This window comes from Castor canadensis, chromosome 6 (genome assembly GCF_047511655.1).
Source record: "Castor canadensis chromosome 6, mCasCan1.hap1v2, whole genome shotgun sequence".
Taxonomy (NCBI): domain Eukaryota; kingdom Metazoa; phylum Chordata; class Mammalia; order Rodentia; family Castoridae; genus Castor; species Castor canadensis.
The window spans coordinates 104,297,073-104,317,638 of record NC_133391.1 but is presented as its reverse complement, the minus strand read 5'-3'; the positions used below and the strand labels follow the sequence as shown (position 1 = coordinate 104,317,638).

The window sequence follows — 20,566 nt, the reverse complement described above, 5'->3', positions numbered from 1 at the left end:
CATTCTGTACTTGAATTTTACTTACTGACACAATAAATAAGTTCTCACTGCAACAAATCTAGAAACATACACTTATTCATTGTCAAATTTAAGAAAATACATTAAAATTTGACGATATTTACTTATGAGTGGGGGGCTCTTTCAATGAGATATTGACTACAATAATTACTTTTAGTTTTTAAGGAACAAGACAGTCAAAAATACTAAAAATATCGTCTAGATTTTCTAATTACTTCTGAGTGATACTTTGTTGTTACTCTTTGGTTCAGGTTTTGGAATTAGAAGAAAATGTTCATTTTACAAAAATGTTTATTACTTCCCATCAAATACTATTTTGGAAATAAAGTATCAAATTTAAAAAAATAAATGAGCATCAATTTATCAAGTGGGAAATTCAAGTGTATATGAATATGATTTAAGAAGAATATAGATGGTTATTATAAATTTATATGAAAAAATTCAAACATTAAAAGATACAGAGGATGACATAATTAAGGCCTTAACACATTTCCCAGACTCAAGATTTATAAAGTGTCTTGTAGAGGGAAAATTCTTCCATGAATAAGCTGCTTTTAGTATAGTTAAATGTACCTAAGACACATTAAAAATTTCCTCTGGAGTGTTTTCTTAAAAATACAATGTAAATATATGATGGTTTCTACATGTGATTTAGAAATACAATTATTTTTTATGCTGCTTCTGGAAATATGAAGAAATGGTTTGTTATATTCAGTACATAATGATTGAATTCCCACTGTGAGGTTGGCAAATCAACAATCCCTTCAAAATTCCTTAAATCTGGAGAAACAGGTACACATTCATTGAGGTACATCATAATATACTTAGCTTGATTTGAGTATAGGAATGGCTGGACTTTTTCTTGAGTAATTTCATTTTTCTAGGACATTGTAAGTTGAAGAACAGCAAGGAACTCTTAGAAATGTGGAGACAGGTTTGTGGCAAGTGCATAAGGGTTCATGTGTGATCTTCACTTCATTTCTGACTCAGCTTTGTTTTTATTCCACACTTCTTAGAAATCATGCTATCCTATCATGTTTCCTTTCCACTGTAAATCCTTTCTGGGTTAAGTTATTGTACAAATAAATAAAAACTAATCAGAATAATAGGTAACTAAATGGAACAGATGCTGTTAGAGAGAACAGGGGAAGGCTTTATGAATCAGTGTCATGTTGGTTGGAGGAAGAGGGGAAATGGCATTTTAGGCCTTGGGGGGATCAGGAACAGAAGTGTATCGACAGGATGTTTGATGTCTTGTTTGAGAAAGTGTGTGTTTAAATATAGCCAATGGGGAAAGTAAGTGTCAGCCTGAAAAGACAAATTGCAGATTATGAAATATTTTGAAAGATATGCTAAAGGACTTAGGCTTTATGATATAGAAGACCTAGCAGGAAGTGGATGTTAAGCAGTGAAGGCATGGAAATGGGAAAACAAAAATATCTCCTGTAGATAAAATAGCCTTGGTTTTTGCCAAAGTGGTTCCCTTCTAATGACTTGTTAACAGTTACATCCTTTTGAGAACATACCTGTGTTACCTGCACTTGGAGGTCGATGTGTTACACCAGGAGACATACTATTCCTCTGCAGAGAAGGGTGGGCCAGAGGCAAAAGGTTGGGGTTTCCCAGTGAGCTGACAGGGTTACTGTATACCAAACTGTTGTGGCTAGACACTGGGATGGAGACTGGCATCTCAAAGTTGGGAGGAGGAACAGCCTGTAGAAAGAGAAAAAAAAGAGTAACCCCCCAAAAAATACAGATGAGAAAAGAATAGTGACAGAGGTTTCAAGTACAAAAGCATTTACTTTTCCAAGAAAAGTCCCAAATTGCACACTGTGTGGTGTGTAGAAGACCAGTAAGAAGAGCTCTCAAGATGTTCAATCATAAATTGATTTCTTTAATGTGCACAGAATTCTTTCTTTGCAACTGTTAGAAAAGGTTTCACATTTATTTAAAACAAAGCCCCATTTCATTAAACTCCATTGTCTTTGAATTCCATTCTATTAAGTAATAATTGTTCATTTGTGATATCTGAATCTCATGCCAGAAATGACTCTAAGATCAAAGGTACAAGATTGTGATGACTTCTCAGAGAAAAAGGAGGATTAAAATGCAAACCAGAGCCTTGATTTAATTGCTTACTGAAGCATATTTATGCAGAAGTTTAATGATATAAAATCATCTCCAGGCATGTGAATAGCACATATAGTTCAATTATTATTTTTAAAAGTCTGTCTTTTTAAAAAATAACTCTAAAGATAATAGGCATTTTAAGATACAGGTTTCAACAGAGCGTGTATCATTCAGCAACTCCAATTTTAAAATGATAGCTCAGAAAATCTGTTACGCTTCATATTTTGGTATATATGCACTGCCACTGACACACGGCAATATCTATATCTCAAATGAGAGAGTTGGCAAATATTTAGTGAACTGAAGCTGTGTGGATGTCTAATTAGAATAATTCAGGACCCAATTATTGATTTTTTGGTATTATTTTGGCAATTTAAGTAAAACTATGTTTATGTTTCTGCTTGCACTAATCACAGTTATAAACACTCCTTCATTTTTTTCTTTTTCAGCATTTCAAGTGAAAATACTATTTGAACATACCATCAGAGGACTATGATATCAGAGTATATAACATTTTAATTTAAAATTGTTTATGTGTGCATATATATATATATGCACACACGCACACACAGGATTTGTACAAGCCCTCAGGGTTCTCAGTAAGTCATTGTGCAAATTCAAATGCATGCATAACCTGGGGCTCAGCTGATTTTTTTGTTGTGTTTGCTTTATTTTTACCATTTTTTTCCTCTAAAGTGGACACCAACTATCTGGAAGGCTGATTGGCTGGCCTGCATCACACATCACTCTCTGCAGTACTTCTATGTGTTTATGTTGTGATGATTATAATAGTGTTCTCTGTTTATGTTTATGTTCCCGTGTTATTCATTTCCTATTTTTCTTCTCTTCCGTGTTCTGGAAATGTCAATATTGATTAGAGTAAATGTCTCATAACTTTTTCTCTTAGATGACTGATTCTTCAATGTTTTCAAGAGAAATAAAAGATGTTCAAGTGATATATTAATATACACATTCTTTTTTAGGTCATTTATGTGTTGTAAACAAAGTAACAGGAAACAATTTTTGGATAAATTTGTGACTTGGTGAAATATAAATGTTTGATAAGACATCAAAACATGAATATATAAATATCAGTGTATGCTGTAAAATAAATGCATAGAGAGTGAGTAAAATTTTGTGTCTCTTCATTAAAAGGTCACAGAAACTGGGAATGGTGAATGCCTGTAATCCTAGCTTCTCAGGAGGTAAAGATTGGGAGGATCACAATTTGAGGCCAGCATGGGCAAAGTTAGCAAGATTTCCTGCCCCCTGCCCCTTGCCCCCTAGCCAGACATGATGGCACATGTCTGTAATCCTAGCTATGTTGGAGGATCATGGTCTGAGGCTGGCCCCAGTCACAAAATTAAGACCCTCTAAGAAAAATCACTAATGAAAACAGGCTATGGGCATAACTCAAATGGTAGAACATCTGCCTAGCAAAGTTCAAACCCCAGAACTAACAAAAAAACCCATAAAATATATAAATATAGTCCACGCAAGAATGACTCTAATCTAAGGAAAAAAAATAAAAGTGATTTTGCTAGGCATGCTCCACTGGCCTCTCAAGTCACTCTCCGTCTTCTTCCCTGTGCTCTGTACTCAGGATCTGACCCTCCAGGTGCTTCACCCAGATTCCCGACTGCAGGCTTCGGACTCGCCACGGGAAGAAGCACCGTGAGTAGCACCAAGAGTGGAGAAGAGAGGTCAGAGCCTGAGCTGCAGTAACAGCATCTTTGCTGTGTCACAGCTATGTTGCTGAGGCTGCTTTCCTCTCATGAAGCCATGCCTGTGGGTTGCTGTCCTTTACTGACACAGATCTTGCTGTACTCAGGTGATGTCTCCCTTCCCTGGCTCCTTAGGTTTGGAGGTGATAGTTGCTATCACACTGCAAGCCCTAAGGTACTTCACTACTCTCAGGCTTCCTTAACTCTTAACCATCTGTGCCCAGCCCTTTCAGTGAGCTTTTCAATTACCCTTTTGAGTTTGCTTCCCATTGCCCACTGCGACATTAGGTTATAACATCAACTCTCAAGACCTAGAATTGTGATACTCTACAAGAGTGGGAGCATTTTGGAAATTTGCTATCTTTTAGCGTCACATGACTAGCTGATACCCTGGGTCGAGCACCATCATCTTCTGTCTGCATCTCAGCAGTTATGTCCTAACAGATTTACCTGTTTCTATCCTTGTCTTCCTTCCTTTTTATTTTCAACCCAGCAATCAGTCTGATTTTTTAAGAGCACAAGTCTGATAGAGGCACTCCTCTGCTCAGAACTCTATGAACACTTCAGTCTTACTCTGAATAAAAGCCCAACTTCTTCCAATGGCCTAGGAGCTCCTCAAGTTTCAGCTTTTACCCATCTCTATTAGCTCATCTCTGGTCAGCCTGTCCCTCCCTTTCTCATTCTTAACTCATTACCATGGTTAACTCCATCAGCTCCTCCAAATCTTTGCTCCAACCTTGCCTTCTCAAGCAAGTGCTCCCTGACTACTCTTATTTAATGCTCTTGCTCCCTTATCATCTCCCAATTTTTTTCCCCTTTCTTAGAAAATTAATTGTGGTGTTGGTCAAACAATGTACCTTTTCATCAAAGCACTCACGTTCTCTTGATATAAATGTAGCCTGATCTACATTTTATTATATGAGTCAAGTATTTTCTTCTAAAGGAGAATTTTAAAGAATATACTATACTAGTACAAAAATATAAGCTTATCATGTGCTACATATTAGTTATTAAACAGGCACTAGGCTGTATAATTTACATGGATGCTGTGATTTAATCCCTTCAACATCCTTTCATTGCAGATATAATTCTTCCTTTCTTCAAATTGGTGAGATTTGTTAAGTGGTCCAAGGTCATCTAAGAACTGACGGAGTCTATTGCTTTTGATATAAAATCACTGTGCAATATAGTAAAAGTTTTTGGGGAGAAATAAAATATTGCAGTCAGAAATTGGATTATTATAAATAATAAACTCAATAGGTTCTCATGGAATGTGGGTGAGAATCTACATAGAGGTAACTGAGGTCTTTGGAAAAAATAAACCTTAGAAACTTCGTTCTTCCGTATTTACTAAAAGCCCGTATTTTAAAGCAATCTTTTGGTCATAAATGTTCTAATTTGTATTCACTGTTACTACTTATGAGTATTTCACTGTCACTGGGTACCTAATGATCAACTACAAAGCTATATCTGCCCTGAATATTCTACAGAATCTTGATTGCCTCTTATTAGAGAGCAGCACTCACATACCCCAGTGTGGGTGGTTACAGTCACATTCAAAATATAAGATTATTAATAATTATGCCATGAATTCTGAACTGTCCTAACAACTAGTTCAGTGAAAGACATTCTATCCCTCCCTTCTTCTTACCATCACCTTCTTAGCATTATAGACCATAAATAATTTGATGATGACTATTGTAAAACTCATTTGTGACTGAGTAAATGTCAGTCATATAATTCTGATATCAGCATGTACTTCAAAAATTTTGAATTAATAAAATGTGCTCACATCCTTTGCATTCTCTACCTTTTACTTTGTTTTCTATCCATATAAGGAACTAGCTATGATAATTTGGAAGTAGATTACAAGTTTATAAATGACCACAGTGAAAAGATATCTTAGAGAGTCAGACAGAATGTAGCTTTTCTATCAGAAATCTCAGTTGCAGTCCAGGTTGTGTGATAAACTGCCACTAAACCAGGCAAGTCATTTAATCTTCCTTGACCTTGATTTCTTTATCTGAAGTATGAAATGGTTACATCCGTAAAGAGAGAGTGGCCTTAAATATTTTTGAGGAGGTGCAGAGGTTACAGTAACATAGAAATGTTGCCAAGAGATTGGTATTATTCTTTTTCTTCTTAACTTCTCAAAATTAAAGCATCTATATTTTAAAAAATTGTCTAGGAAATGAAAGCCAAAAAGTAGTTGAAAATCCCAGACTTGCAAAGATCTTAGGGCCAGGCTCCAAAGTTTTAGCAAGTCAGGAAGATTGAACTTTGGGTGATTAAATAAAATGCTGTAGGTAGGACCAAGTATATAATATGCCAGGCCTAGAGCACACTGGAAATGGGATGGGGCTGTAGTTTAAAAAAGCATTAAGAATTTCAAGACCGCAAAAGCAGAACATTTAAATAAGCACGTCCTCTGAGAGCAGGGCCAAGTCCAATGCTCGTGAAGTTGTCCTGGCTTTAAGAGATACAGAGTAAGTGAAAACTAAAAAGCTTTAATTTCTACCTCTAAACGAAGTGATCATGGTTAACGAAGTAAGTCATCACAGTCAGAAGGGTATTTGAACTCTAATCCAAAACCCACTGTTTTCCCAAACTATGACAAAGAAAAGTACAATAAAAATCAAATAGTGTATTTTTTGATAAAGCATTTTTAGTTAATGGGCCCTTTTTATTTATTTTTTGCCACTAATGACACCCTTAAATTGTGAACAACCATGACCAGGCTGCAGAACCACTAGAATAGAAAAAAAAAATCACACAACTCTGATGCCTAGTGACTACTAATTGTTGATATCTAGATCTCAGCAAGGCTTCCCAACAACTGTAGCATGAACCCGTTCCTTTTCCTCACCACGTCTAGACTTTTTTTGCCACTCTCTGACCTCTTTCAAGTACTTGCTCTCTCTTCTCTCAATGTCTGCAAAGTCAAATATATGTTATTATGTGGTTCCTCCCCTCATCCCTACTTCACATACCTCTCTCTAACCTTAACGACACTTGGGTTCTTCATTCTGCTTAGATCTCATCGTCCTGTCCTGTCTTCCTGTTTCCTTGAACAGCTTGGTCACTATATTCCCCTAGGACCCATATGTTCCCTTTCATCAAGCATTCCTCCTCTGTGTGTATTTCAAGTGATTTGCATTTTAACTCCTAGGAAAAACATTATTTCTTTCTCTTCATAGTTCATTATTTTGAAGAAAATATACTGTTTCTTTCCACTTCCTTCTTGCTTACTCTCAACCAGTCTTGCATCTGCCTCTCATTCATTCAGCTCATTTCCTAATTCCTGGTTCCTTAAATGGAGCTGTTTTTGCTTGCTGTGAAGCCCAGCATGAACCATGGCAAACCCAGTATGAGGAAATGCTGGTCGACAAGATTCCAAATCACCCATGAATTACTTCATGTAATTGAGGAATATGGACATAAATTATATTATTCCAACAGGTGACTGCAATATTAAATTTTCTATTTTAAAAAGGAAACTCTTCAAACTGGGCCTTTGAAATAGAAAAACAATCTTATGATGTTTTTAAAGAGGTGGAGACCCTTTCTACACACAAAGGGCAGAGTGTCCTTGCCCTGCTGTAAATGTTTTAGCAGCTGTGGAAACTTTCAACAAAACTGACTTCCAGCAACTGAGAGCGATGTGCAAAAACTGTATTTTTCATCGTGGAGACTGAAACACTTATTAAAGACACGAAGACTCTGTGGCCCAGCTAGCAGCTGTGTGGCTCCTTCTCACAGCTCTGCCTATAAGCTCTCATGTGGTTTTTCATCTCCTGCCACACACCACTGTATCTCTTAAGAAATCATTTATCTTGATTTTCAACTCTTTACATGACAGGGCGAAATACTGTGGGGGAATCCAGGTGTATACATATCTCTTTCACCTTAAAATATGGGGGAAACGATCCAGTGCACATTTGCCTGGAACTTTGGGGGTTAAATCTTCATCCATATGTGGATCACCTGCACTGAGACTTATCAGCCTTTTTCCTAACTGGGTGGGGGATTCCTTTTATCTGAGACATCAGAGGTGCTTCACCTTAAAATCCTGCATTCAAATCTTTGTACACAGCAACACCAAACTAGCATATTACATACATATAACAAGAAAAATTCAGACCATAAATTGGCCTAAAGGAGCTACTTCTTTTCTTTTTTTTCTGGCAAGATAAAAAATCCCAATGGACATTTCATCATTTTAGAATTTTGAGTGCCATTAACATGTATGCATGGCAGTATTCAATTAGGGAATATCTCACTGGATAAAGAATCCACTGTGAATGTGCTACAGATTGTGCCTGGTTTTATGAAACCTTTAGGAATTTAAAACACAGAGCTTTCCTTCACAATACAATATACTAAAATTTTAGATTCAACAAAACTGTATTGCTGACATTTTATTTAACAAGAGACATGTATTTATGAGGATAGAACTTTTAATATTCATCATATGCATTTCATAAATAGATTTTAAATGGGTCAGTTTTATCCAACAAAGCTTGAGAGTGCACATATTATGGCAAAACGTTAATTTACCTTGTGAGTGCAGTTGTGAATTTGGCCTAAAACTTTTGTCCCCAAATATCTGCACATGTCATCCAATAAGCGTTATTTTTCACTGCAGCATTGCTCTCAATACTTGGGTTTAGGCTGTTTTATATTACAAAAAAGGTACTTTTTTTGAAAAGGAATTAATTACCTACTAAGGAGCTTGTGCACAATTAGGGTTCAGGCACTAACATTAGTTATTCAGAAAGCATGTGAGTCTTGAGTTTAAACCCTTTCTGCCACGAAATTAATATTGTTTGATTGATGACGAATATAATACAAGGTATGTACTTTTCCCCTATACATGTGGGCAAACGAAATAATACATGCAGAGTTATTTCTCTTAAATATTTGGCAAGGCATATAATTGATTGTTAGAAATTTTCTGACTTGGTTAAGACAAAATTTAGCCAAATGTTAAAGCATGGAAAATACTGGTGTAGGCAAAGCAGATAATATTCTGATAAAAGCTTTGAAATCACCCCAGCACACAAACGTTGAAATCTTACCACTAGGTTTCATGCAGTCTGTTCCCTGCAGCGGGCATTAGTTTTAACCCTTCAGTGCTGTGGTTGAAGGTCATGTTTAGGGGGGGAGGGGCTGAAGTTTCATCCAGAATTCAGCTTTTATTTAGATGATGATTGCTAGTGTACATGAAAGATTTGCAGTTCCACCTGTGTATCTGATCTCTCCTCCAATATATCTATGTATTTTACAGAAAATCTAGAAAGAGATTCTCGTGTTTTACTAGGGTATTGTGATTTCTGCAAACTGCGTGTTTAAAAGATTGCGTAAGTTAGGGCGGGTTGCATAGATCTTTCTCTTCCTCTTGTGAATTGTTCCATCTCAGAAGGAACTTCTTGATGGCAACTCTTTGAGGTTATGTAATTTCAGCATCCCGCAGTGTCTGCTCGCTAAATGCACTGTGGGATGAGATGGCTACTTTATCTGTCTGACTTTCAGTGCTTCTTAGAGCAAGCTGTCACTGACAGGGTTAAGGTATGTTACTGCAGCGGTTATCAGCAGACCAGCCATCTACCTTTGGTACTTACAGGAATTTTATGACTCTTGATCATATTATCAAATTCTTCATTAATTTTTTTGTATTTTTCTTCAGTGCGTGGGGTGAGTGCATAAGAGGAGTCAGGATCGGGGCTTTCACAGCCTTTGTTTTCTTTCTTGTTCAACGCCTGCCAGGTTCAGAGAAATACCAAGAGTAAAAAAAATGAAGGGTGTTCTGAGTACTTACACACAATCTTTGCCTGCTGATCATTAGATCAATATCTTCGTTAATTTTTCTGTACTTGTCCTCAGACTCAGGGCTGTGACCTACTGAATCGTCCGCATCGGGATCTGGGCTGTCACAGCCATTAAGGCCCTTCTTTCTTAACGTCTGAAATACATAATTTGGAAAGTTCAAACCTAGACAAAAGCTGTAAGAGACATTCATGGATGTTATAGAAATTCAAGCTGTCCAGAATTTCAGGTTATTACATATGCTATCTGACATTAGAGAAAAGAAACCACAGGGAGAAACTGTGAGTCATTTCAATAGAGTGCTCATCACCAGTTTTTTTTAAAAAAAAAACAAAAAACAGGGGAACATACCCTTTGAATCTAAATTCAGTCAATGAACAAAAAGGGTATGAGGCCAAAGTTTTTGTGATATGGAATTCATCTAGAAATATCTAGTGAAAAACAATTACCACAAAATCGAATTAAGGTGGAAAATTGTAATATTCTTTCTTCCCACAGAAAAGTTAGATGTCAAGATGCTACACAACAATATGGAATCTGTGATGATGACAAAAGCAGAAATATTGGAAACATATTTCTGAATTTAACAAAATGGTTGCCACTCCTACCACACACTTACCAGCAGAAGGGCATAAGAGAACCAGCTGATCATTCTCACTAAGCATCGATTAAGCACGCTCTGACACTGTGCTCATTTGGAGATACACTTTTCTTTGCTAGAGTTCTGCATATGTGAAAATCTGTATTGACATTTATAGTACTGAGAAGTTATCTTCCTAAACATAAGCTGGAAGAAAAGTCAAAATAGCTGAGCTTAGGGCTTCATTATCCTGAGCCTAATGAAGAAGCCAAAGAATACTGCAGATAGGTAACTAACTCAGTAACTGCCAGACAGCAAAAGTTCCTCCTGGTTCCAGATGAGTGGGAATCACCCTGACACTGTTTTCTGACACATGAAAGTGAAAAGTCCATGCCTCATCTTGAACCTTCTGTCTCCTGGGTATAGGTCTGGTCTAGTTTCAGCTGTCACTGAAGGATAAATACTAATATAACATTGTAACAGTTTGAAAAAATATGAGTCAGGAGGCCTGAATTTTACTCTTTTTTATAAACTGATGGTTGTCAACTTAATTGTACACAATCCTATGTACAGAGATAATGTTATGTTTTTAGAGATCATAGAACTTCTGATTAATCACACAGCTTGCCTTGTTAATTATTAATAGACTAGTAACATTTCTTAATTTTCTTGGTACTAACTACCAAGATCAGTTAAAAAGATGTGTACCTATGTGTCTCTCATTAATGTAAAGTTCAAGACAGCTCATCTTTATTAAAGACAGAATGCACATACAAATAAAGCAAACGCTGCAACTCAAGCTAAGGATTTGAAAGCTGAGATAACACTCCATCTTTAATTCATGCAATTGAGGAAAATAAATAAAACAGCATGAGTTTAAAAGGGAGTGTCAGTCTTAAAAATTTTAAACTCCTTGGCTCTTATCAATGTGTAACAAATGTAATACTATTTAAAATTAATTTCTGAGGCATTGAAAATTTTTTACTTCAAATCAAACTGAAAGAGCTACCATTTCTTATGCATCTAAGATATACTAGAGCTCTGTAAATATTTATTAATGTTACAGTGGTATAATATAACAAATAAACATATGGTTACAGTTTATTATGTGGTAAAATGTTTGAATATTAAAATGAATATTTTGACACAAGATGATAAAATATACGTTTATAATCCTGGGAAATGTATAATTGGTGGGGCCACCTGTCCCCCCCTCTCATGGATCTACAGCTATCATTTTTTTGCCCAGGAAAGTACTCTTAGAGGGCTTCTTACAGCAATACATTAGATACTAATTCCATTTACTAACTTCCTGTGTTTTAAACTCTTGTTAGCATTATCTCAAACAGAAGGGCATTTTCAGGGGGATAACTATTTGTTATATTATGATGTGTTTCTTTGATCTCCACAGATCATTGAGCTTGTAAGAAAAATTTCTGAGTGTTTTGTATCATATTGCACATATATTCATAAAATTACTTATGTAGATAACAATTGGTAAGACAGAAAATACCTAGTATTTTTCAAGTTATCTACTTATATTTCTATAACATGTTAAAATATTCATATATAAACCTTTAAAGTCTTACATAGTGCTAATTTATAGTCTCAATAGAGTAGGTTTTTCAGTCTGTACCCAAGTCTTTTATTGTAAAAATCATGGCTGTTTTGATATGCAGATTTATCTGACAACAGAACGCAAGGGTTAGAAGAGGCCTATCAACTGTCATTACAACCCATCTGGCACATACATGTGTGCTAAATATTCTTACAAAGATTTTTGGGGAGAGATATTGTGTTTTGTTTATAAAAATTCAAAATCACTTATACTTTATTAAAATACCTTTAAAAATGTTAAGTCATTCTCAAAAGTCTTTCATGAAGAGTTTAGGGGAGGCTTATATCAGATCTCAATCAGTTAGCCAGGCACTAGTTGCTGTTTGGGAATAAGGTAAGGCCTGCCTTTCCCCTGTACAAGCTTTCCCACAATTGTGAAGTGAGGAATGCAGATTAAATCTCTACCACTCATATCATACTACACTAGTAGACTGAATACTGATATAAATGAAGTAGAAATTTAAAATAGACTGTGAGAAAATTTTAAGTATGAAAATATGGCTGAAATAGATATCTCCTAGCCATCATATTACACTCAAGAGAAGGACTGTCTATTGGTCAATGACACAGCTAGTTCATGGACTAATAAACCAATTAGATGAACAACTCACTTTGTACCTGAAGGATTATATAAACCATTAGGCAAACAAAGCATGGAACCACAAAGGAAATGGCAGTGATGAGAAAGGGAAATAAAGCAGCAGCTCATTTTCTCCCAATAAATTCTTCTTGTATCTGACTACATTATTTTGCAATGAATATCACCAGTATTTAAGTAATGATTCAAGTTAAATTGTTATTTAAAAAAGGTTTTTTTGAGATATACAAGCACAAAACCCAAGAGCAAATTAATATTGAGTTCCAAATTCCCATAATCACATAACCAGAACATTGGAAAAATTGTTCAAAAATATTATCCTCAGCTGAGTGCTTGTATAACACATTTCTGCCAAGAACAAATGATTATGGTGGAATTATAAAGCTCTGAAAATGGAAATGATGGCACAAACTTGAATACCATAGTGTGAATGTGGAACTAGAAGAGCAGTTTTATCTTTATTATATTAAAAATCTACAGCTGTTTAATGATGACAAAGGAATTACTGTTAGATTCAGCCAAGTCTGTCTATTCACAGTAATGAATAGTCGATATTAACTAAAGGGCTTACTAAATGGATAAATAAGCTTTATTCCTTTAAGTCTTTATCAAGCAAAATCAAGGCCACTGGCCTTGAAAGCATTTCTGATCTTTTACAAGTGTCATTGGTCAGGTAGTACATGTGCTTAGATTGTACACTGTTATTCTTTTACAGGGGCTAGAAGTCCTGAAGGTCTATGAGAGACAGAAAGAGGGAAGGAGAAAGGGGGAGAGAGAGAGAGAGGGAGAGAGAGAAAAAAATGACATATACCTCAGCTGACTATGTTTTTAAAAGATTTATTCTGTATGTCAAAATAAGGTAAGAAATCTACTGAAGCCACCACCAGCTTCTCTTGCTACATATCTAAAGTAACGACCCTCAGAGAGCTCTGTAAATTTTGTTTGAGCCAGTATATGGAAGCCAGCTTGCCACAAGATGACACTTTTGGAGTAGATCAATTGACTGCAGAAGCTTCTGGGGTAGACTCACATAACGGTGATTGTCATACAGTGAGGTGAGAACAGCCGCTCTTAGAGAAGTAATTAGATTGACAGAAGGTGATATACTCCAAACAATAAATGGGAGAAGGAGTCCAGACAGGTAATCCAACAACCAAGTAGAATCTCTCCTCCCAGACATGTGAACATATGGACCTGCATTATTACATTTGTTTATCAGAAAAACTTGAAATATGTATCAACTGATGATGATAGGTGACAGGTGCTTCAAAAATTCTAATGAAATAGATGTAGGGGAACAGATTCTACCTCACTACTGCAAGGAATATAAATGAAAACGGATGCCACATGGAGCTCTCATTTCTTGTCTTAGGCATTATGTTATCAACTAGAAAATCCCTTTTTTACAACATGATTTAAACTGGCTTTTCCTTCTTAATTAATTTTTTTAATTCTGAAATGTTACTTTTTAAACAATTTTACTTTTTAAAAAATTCTGAAATTTTACTTTTTTTGTTGCTGAAAACAAAAAACTAAATTATTGACCTTTTTCAATTCTATGAAGCTATGTATTTTTATATTAATTCTACTTAAGTAAAATTAGGCTTGTCAGAACCACAACCACATACTAAAACTTCCAACTGGTCGATTTCTTCCCATGACTGCAGCTTCGGTCCTCAAGAATATTTTCATCTTTCTTTTTCTGTGTCTTTTTTTGTACAGCTGAAATTTCAAATCCTTTTGTGAAAAGCCCCAAATTACTGTCATTAACCTTGGTTACAATCCAAATAATCTCCTTTTCTTGCATAGCTAGTGTTACTCTGGCTTTAAGGGCTGATGTGTCAAGAACACACGAAGGAATCCTAACTATTGACTGCATGAATGCCATATTTACAAAATCCATGGAAAAATGTTAACTTAGAAAGCATAGTTTTCTTTATTCTGATCCTAAATTATTTTTTTCTTTGGCTCATCTTTCACAGCTTTGTGAAGATAAGTGTCTAAGGTAACAAGCTGAATAGTCTTTAGAAAGTAGTAGCTGTTCATAGGAATAGGAAGTTCAGTTGAAATGGAAACTGGCCCCACTGGTGTGCTGGTTCTCACGGCACTGCTGCTCAGGACCCCTTAGCACCTAGGGACTGACTACCTTAAGATACTGTTTTGAGTCAGGCCTGGTGGCTTTCGCCTATAATGCTAGCTTACTGGGGAGGAACATAGTTTCAGACCAGCCTGTACAAAATAAGCTTGTGAGATACCATCTCAATGGAAAAAAAGCTGGGTAGTAGTATGTGCCTGTCATCCCAGTGATGGTGGGAAGCATAAAATAGGAGGAATGTGATCCAGGCTGGCATGGGTAAAAAGCAAGATCCAATCTCCAAAAAAAGGGCTGGAGGCATGGCTCAACTGGTAGCATGTCTGTCTCATAATCATGAAGCTCCAAGTTCAAACACCAGAAAAAAAAGAAAGAAGAAAAGATACTTTTTTTTTTTTTGTATTTGGAAGCAGGCAAAATAAATTCGAAGTAAAAATCTTAGAATAAATTTATAATATTATATATTGTTTTTAATTTTTGTGATTTCTAATACAGATCACTTAGGCAGGGGTAAGATTAGATGCTAAGAAATTTCTCCACAGGTTTTAATAATCAAAACTTGTAAGCATTGTCTGTACTCTATCTGTTGGTATCATAATTCTTTTTTGTTCTTATTATAGAAAATGACACATTAAAATACTGTGAATTTAGTACAATTGGCAGGTAGAATTTAATTAGACAAGCAAACCATATTCCACACAGAGTATGAAAATTTAATTTGTATCAAAAGTAATTCATTTGTGGTGAAAATTTTAAGAAAAAGTTGAAAATATAAAACTTCAACAATAGTGTACTCCTCCGGTTATTAATATTCACTCTAACCAGATATTTACCTTTACAAGGGAACCGGGTGGGGGAAAAACTGATTTGCATTTTTGTTGTTTTTTAGTACCTTTTCTTTCTAAAGATACTTTTCTCCAAAAGATATTCTTAATATTGGACTAAAGTTTTTTCAATAAATTATTTTTCATTTAAAGAAATGACATTAAGGATCTGAAAGACTTTAAATGTATTAAACCTCAGGATATATTCATCATAACTTATTTCCTAATGGCTGCAGGGTATTCCATATAAACATTTAGATAGTGAGAGTTCACAGAATTATTAGGACTCCAGTGTAGATGAGAACACAGGGATCAACTAACCCATCCTCATGCCTCCTGGGAGGTGAGGAATTATGGTGTATAGCCAACAGTGGAGTCCTTTCTCACGATGGGCTCCCCCTTCAGGAATGAGTCTACCAGTCTATTCCTCCAAAGTGGAGTTGACAAGTTATCCCTTCTCCATAGACTTTTCTTATCACCAGGCTGAATTTTCTTCATTTGTGCATTCATTTTATTACATACATTTTCTTTTATAGCTTTAATCATACTTTATTGATCATTTATGTGTCTGTCTCCTCTGCTACACGAGAGGCTTACAACAAAGACCTTGTTTGGAGTTTCAGCATGGGACAGCCTGACAAACCATAGGTGTTTGGTTGAACAAATGCTAGCTAGATGAATGAAGTATACATTTTCACTGCAATGTTATGCAGGTTTCCCTCTTGACCATGACAGTCTGGCTGGTTGGAGACAGAGATGGCAGTGGGATATTGACCCCCCGATACACTGCTAACCAGTGTTGGGCACTGTCTGTGGCCCTCCAGATGCAAAGATGCCTTAATGCATAGATGATTGAGATTACGTTTTTCTTCCCACTATCATGAGCTCCTGAAGTACATAGGGATGGCTTACTAGTCTTCTTGTATCACCACAAGTTAACATAGGGCCTGGCCTGTGGCAGGAACTCAATACATGTTTGAAGTATTAATGACACACAGAAACGGATGGATGAACACCACAAAAAAGAACGTTCAAACATTAAGAGGGTGGAAGAGTGTTTCTGAGTGTGGTGTTTTTGTAGGTGTGATTTCTTTTTTCCTGCCATTTCATATTTCAATTTCATATTTTGTTAAAACTCAATAATTTATTCTTTCTAAGAAATTGTCATAAATTCAATAGTTTTTGAAATGTACAGTTTTTAAGTTAGAAAGCAATGCAGTACAGGCATAATTTGTAATTTGAAACTGATTATAACTCAGGAGTCTTATTATCATTGAATGCTAAAAAAATGGAGTATTGGTTTAAATGTGGAACCTCAGAAAAAATGAGCATTTTGAAAAATCTTTGTAAGTATATAATCTCTGAGATCAAAAAGGCAGCAGGGAAGAGGGCACAGAATTCAGCACGGAAGCAGAAAAAAAAAGTAGTGGTATTTTAGGCAGGTTAGGAAAGGTAAAACAAAAACTTTGTAGGAAAGAGCACAAGAAAGTTTTGTGAATGTGAGTTAGATGCTATAAATTTGCAATAAACATGTTTTAAAATGCTTGGACAAAGTCCATTTTTGTGTTTCAAATATTTGGATGCTAGTCTACTTCACTATTCTAGGTTCTGGCATTGGTTTTATTGTGGGCTTGGAAGAATTCATGGAAAACTAGGGTGATTTTAGGGCCAATCAGATGACTCAGGCTTCCTCATGAGAGGTCAGTGGTTTTGAGTTTTTAAGGACCCTTCTCCCACACCTCTTCTGGAATCCAGGCAAGGTATGTGTCATGGGGCTTGCTCAGAACAGGACTGAGCTGGGAAGTTTGACATACTCCCTGACATCCCAAGTTCAGGAGAGATCTGAAGTCAAATATTAAATACCAAACAGCTAAGTATATAATAACTGAAATGCATGATAATATATGTTACTAATTCTAATAATCTTCATTAAGTAAGTTAAGAAAATAATGACTGGAATGTAAAGGATCAAATAGTAGGTGTTTTTAAAGAATGGATAAATATTGTTGATTTCTTAAATAAGGTTGGAGAAAAAGACAAGACAGAACGATAAATTAAATAATGAGAGAGAAAGAAGAAGAACTTAATAAAGATCAGAAAGCAGGTTTTGTGAAAGTACAAAATGTGAGTGTAACTTTATAAACTGCGGTATTTTACTTGCAAATGGGTTAGAGGAAAAAACAGGCCAAATATAGAGGCATTGATGCTTTAAAATAATTCCTTGGAGCATCTTTTATAAATTATTTGTAACTTATTTTAACAAAAAAGATGTGTATGTTATGGGTAATCAGATTGTCAAACCATTATTTTTGCTTCCATACAGACTCTTACCTAGTTGTAAATTTTTTTTTATAGGTTGAGTCAATGCATTGATTAATCATTTGAAATGAGAGTACCCTATTTTTATCTGTCAGCTCAGGACTTTCAGTTACCATATATCCTAATTTCTATAGAATTTTCTACAATTTGTACTTATTTCTTTTTCTATTAATTTTCTCCATTCCATTCTATCCCTGCTTTCATGTCCCTCTCACTTTTCTCTTCTTAGTGAACATTACAACTTAGTCCTTAGAAGCCCAGAAATCACCCTCAATTCCATCATCTCTTGACTCAACTATCATTACTCTTGCTACTCTGACTCCCACCCTTGGTCTGTTTGCTTTATGTCCTGACTTTTTAGTCCATCTTCCTTTGTACTTCTGGTAGGGCCTAATTAAAATACAAATCTAATCATATTACTATTCTCCTTACAAACTACAGTGGCTTTCAATAGCAATTAAAGCTATGCTATGCAAGTTCTCCACTTGTTTCTCTATCTTTTGTTACTCCTTTCTCCACTAGCACACTGTGATTTGACCAGTGGAGATCTTTGTCTTTGTGTCATTTCCCAAGTCAGGTATGTTCTATTATTAATTAATTAATTTGGCAGTAGTGGGGATTGAACTCAGGGCCTTGTGCTTACTAAGAAAATGCCCTGCCACTTTAGCCATGTGCTGTCCTTTTGCTTTGTAGTTTGTTTTCCAGATAGGATCTTACGCTTTTGTCCTGGGTGGCCAAAGACTGTCATCCTCCTACCTCTTCCTCCCTTCCCAGTAACTAGGACCACAGACATGAGCAGCCATGCTTGGCCTGTTATTGAGCTAGGATCTTCTTAACTTGATCCACAAACAGTGATCCACCTCTCTCTGCCTTTTGAGTAGCTGGAATTATAGGAATTTATCATCATACCCAGCAGGTATATACTTTTAAAACACTCTTGATAAATGCCTCTTTTGAATATCTTTATTTTCTCCTCCTCTCTGCTACACAGTCATCCTAGGACAGCTATTACCTAATGTCATCACTTTCTTGGTGAAGCTTTTCTTAGCTATCATAGGCACTTAGGGGCTCCATTATGTGTACCCTTACAGTCCTTGATTTTTTTGTTTTTTTAAAATATGCAGTATATTATATTGTCATTTAGCTTTTTGCTCATCTGCCTCAGAACCAGCTAGTAAGTTCCACATGGACGAGGAAAGGGCACCTCTGGTCCCTAATAAAGGGCTTGGTTAATATATGCAGGCTCAGTATAGGTTCTCAGTTAACCGTTCATTGGATAAGTGAATTAGCAAACAAACTTGAAAGTCATATCTTCTAACAATGACAGACTAATTAAAATGAGTTGGTTGGTTCCCAAGGTAAAAGTGTTACTAATTTGTTAGGAGTACAAGTTCTGATAGGTTAAAACAATCTCTGTAACGACTTCATTATTGCCACCCAGGATAACCCTGTGGGAGCTAAGGAAAAGTGTAGGCAACACAGACTATTATATGTGGGGCAGAAGTGATTGGATTTCTCCAGATGTGGTTAAATCTGCTCCAAGTCCTGGCCAAGGTGGGCTGTATCTTTCTACCTCTCGTGCTTCAAGTTTCTGCCAGGAGAACATAAACATTTTGGGAACCAAAGGTCTTGGAATAAATGTCTTAGTGCATTCTCTATTTCTAGGTTTCTCTCAAAAATAAGAAGATTGACCTTGATGTACTCTGAAGAATGTGCTGGTTGGGATCTCTAGTATATCACCAGCTTATCAAAAAAGCAGAGTATAAACAGAGCTTGCTATAAGGCTATAAGGCAATGCAAAATAAAGATTTCAGGCAGGCAACTGATTAACTTGTGTATGGCAACTTTGATAATACACAAGAAGGAGATATACAAATCTTCAATTTCTGAGGCAGACAGAAATTGCCTAACATGGTTCTTCTACTCCAGACCTCTGAAGGATGAAGAGTGTTAAAGACCTCTAATGGGCTTGATGTGACATCTCACCTGGGCTAGCCTTTGGCATAATGGGGACACTCTCTCTATTCCCTTCATTCATGATATTACAGTTTTCATGTCTTCCATCACAGAACCAACATTTACCAATAACAGATTTCAAAGTAGGACAGCACTGAAAATGTTCACCGAGTTCTTTTTGTTCTTTAATTCCTTAAATGGCAGCTAGAGAGATTTTCAAGAGCTAGTTCTAGATTATGAAGATAAATTTCATTTATGGCATCTCTAACTTCTTTCTTAATACCTCATATTCAAACCTTTTTTAGAATTTCTAATCAGTTAATTAACCAGACTGCTCTTCCCAATGTATGACCATAAGCCATTTTCTGTTGAAATCTTTGTTTTTGTTTGTTATTCTTTAGTGATTTGACAGGGATGATTAGAAATGGCCTCTTATGTACTATGTTTTCAGTTAGTTTATCCTGTGAAGAGTCTTCTAGATTCTAATTCTGAGGGCTTTATCTGAGTCTGTGATATGATATCCCAGAGACTAGTATTGACAGCTGTTAACACAGATTGCTCAATACCCATTTGCTCTGACATGTTAGAGAAAAACAAGGTCTTCAGAGTGTGGAGCATCATGGGATGATGTAAGGACAAAGCCACTATGGCTGCCATGGGAGGGAAGTCTCAGTGTGCTAGAACAAACCCTAAGAGAGAAGAATTTTTATCTTTCTTATGTCTGTATCCACACCAACTTGAATGTGCCCAGCACATGCATGACACTCAATAAACTTTTCTGCTAATTATAGAATAATGGAATCTAAGGAGGCAGTGACAGAGGTTTTTTTTAAAAGTGTAATAATAGCATCTGAAACATGTAGAGAGCAATTACTAGGTTTG

The 20,566-nt window shown here is 35.9% G+C and overlaps 1 protein-coding gene across 16 annotated transcripts in view; it reads right to left on the bottom strand.

Annotated features, from left to right (window-relative positions):
* The window catches only part of Mef2c (myocyte enhancer factor 2C), a 163,535-nt gene that overhangs the window by 31,015 nt on the left and 111,954 nt on the right, over positions 1–20,566 (bottom strand). For 12 of the 16 annotated variants that reach the window (XM_074077110.1, XM_074077111.1, XM_074077108.1 and 9 more), the window contains 2 exons: positions 9,691–9,834; positions 1,545–1,731 (listed from right to left, as the gene is read on the bottom strand). In XM_074077110.1, coding sequence (XP_073933211.1) covers positions 1,545–1,731; positions 9,691–9,834 — 331 coding nt within the window. Of the gene's footprint in view, positions 1–1,544; positions 1,732–9,493; positions 9,632–9,690; positions 9,835–20,566 lie in introns of all 16 variants that reach the window. The other 4 variants (XM_074077115.1, XM_074077116.1, XM_074077119.1 and 1 more) reach the window with 2 other exon arrangements.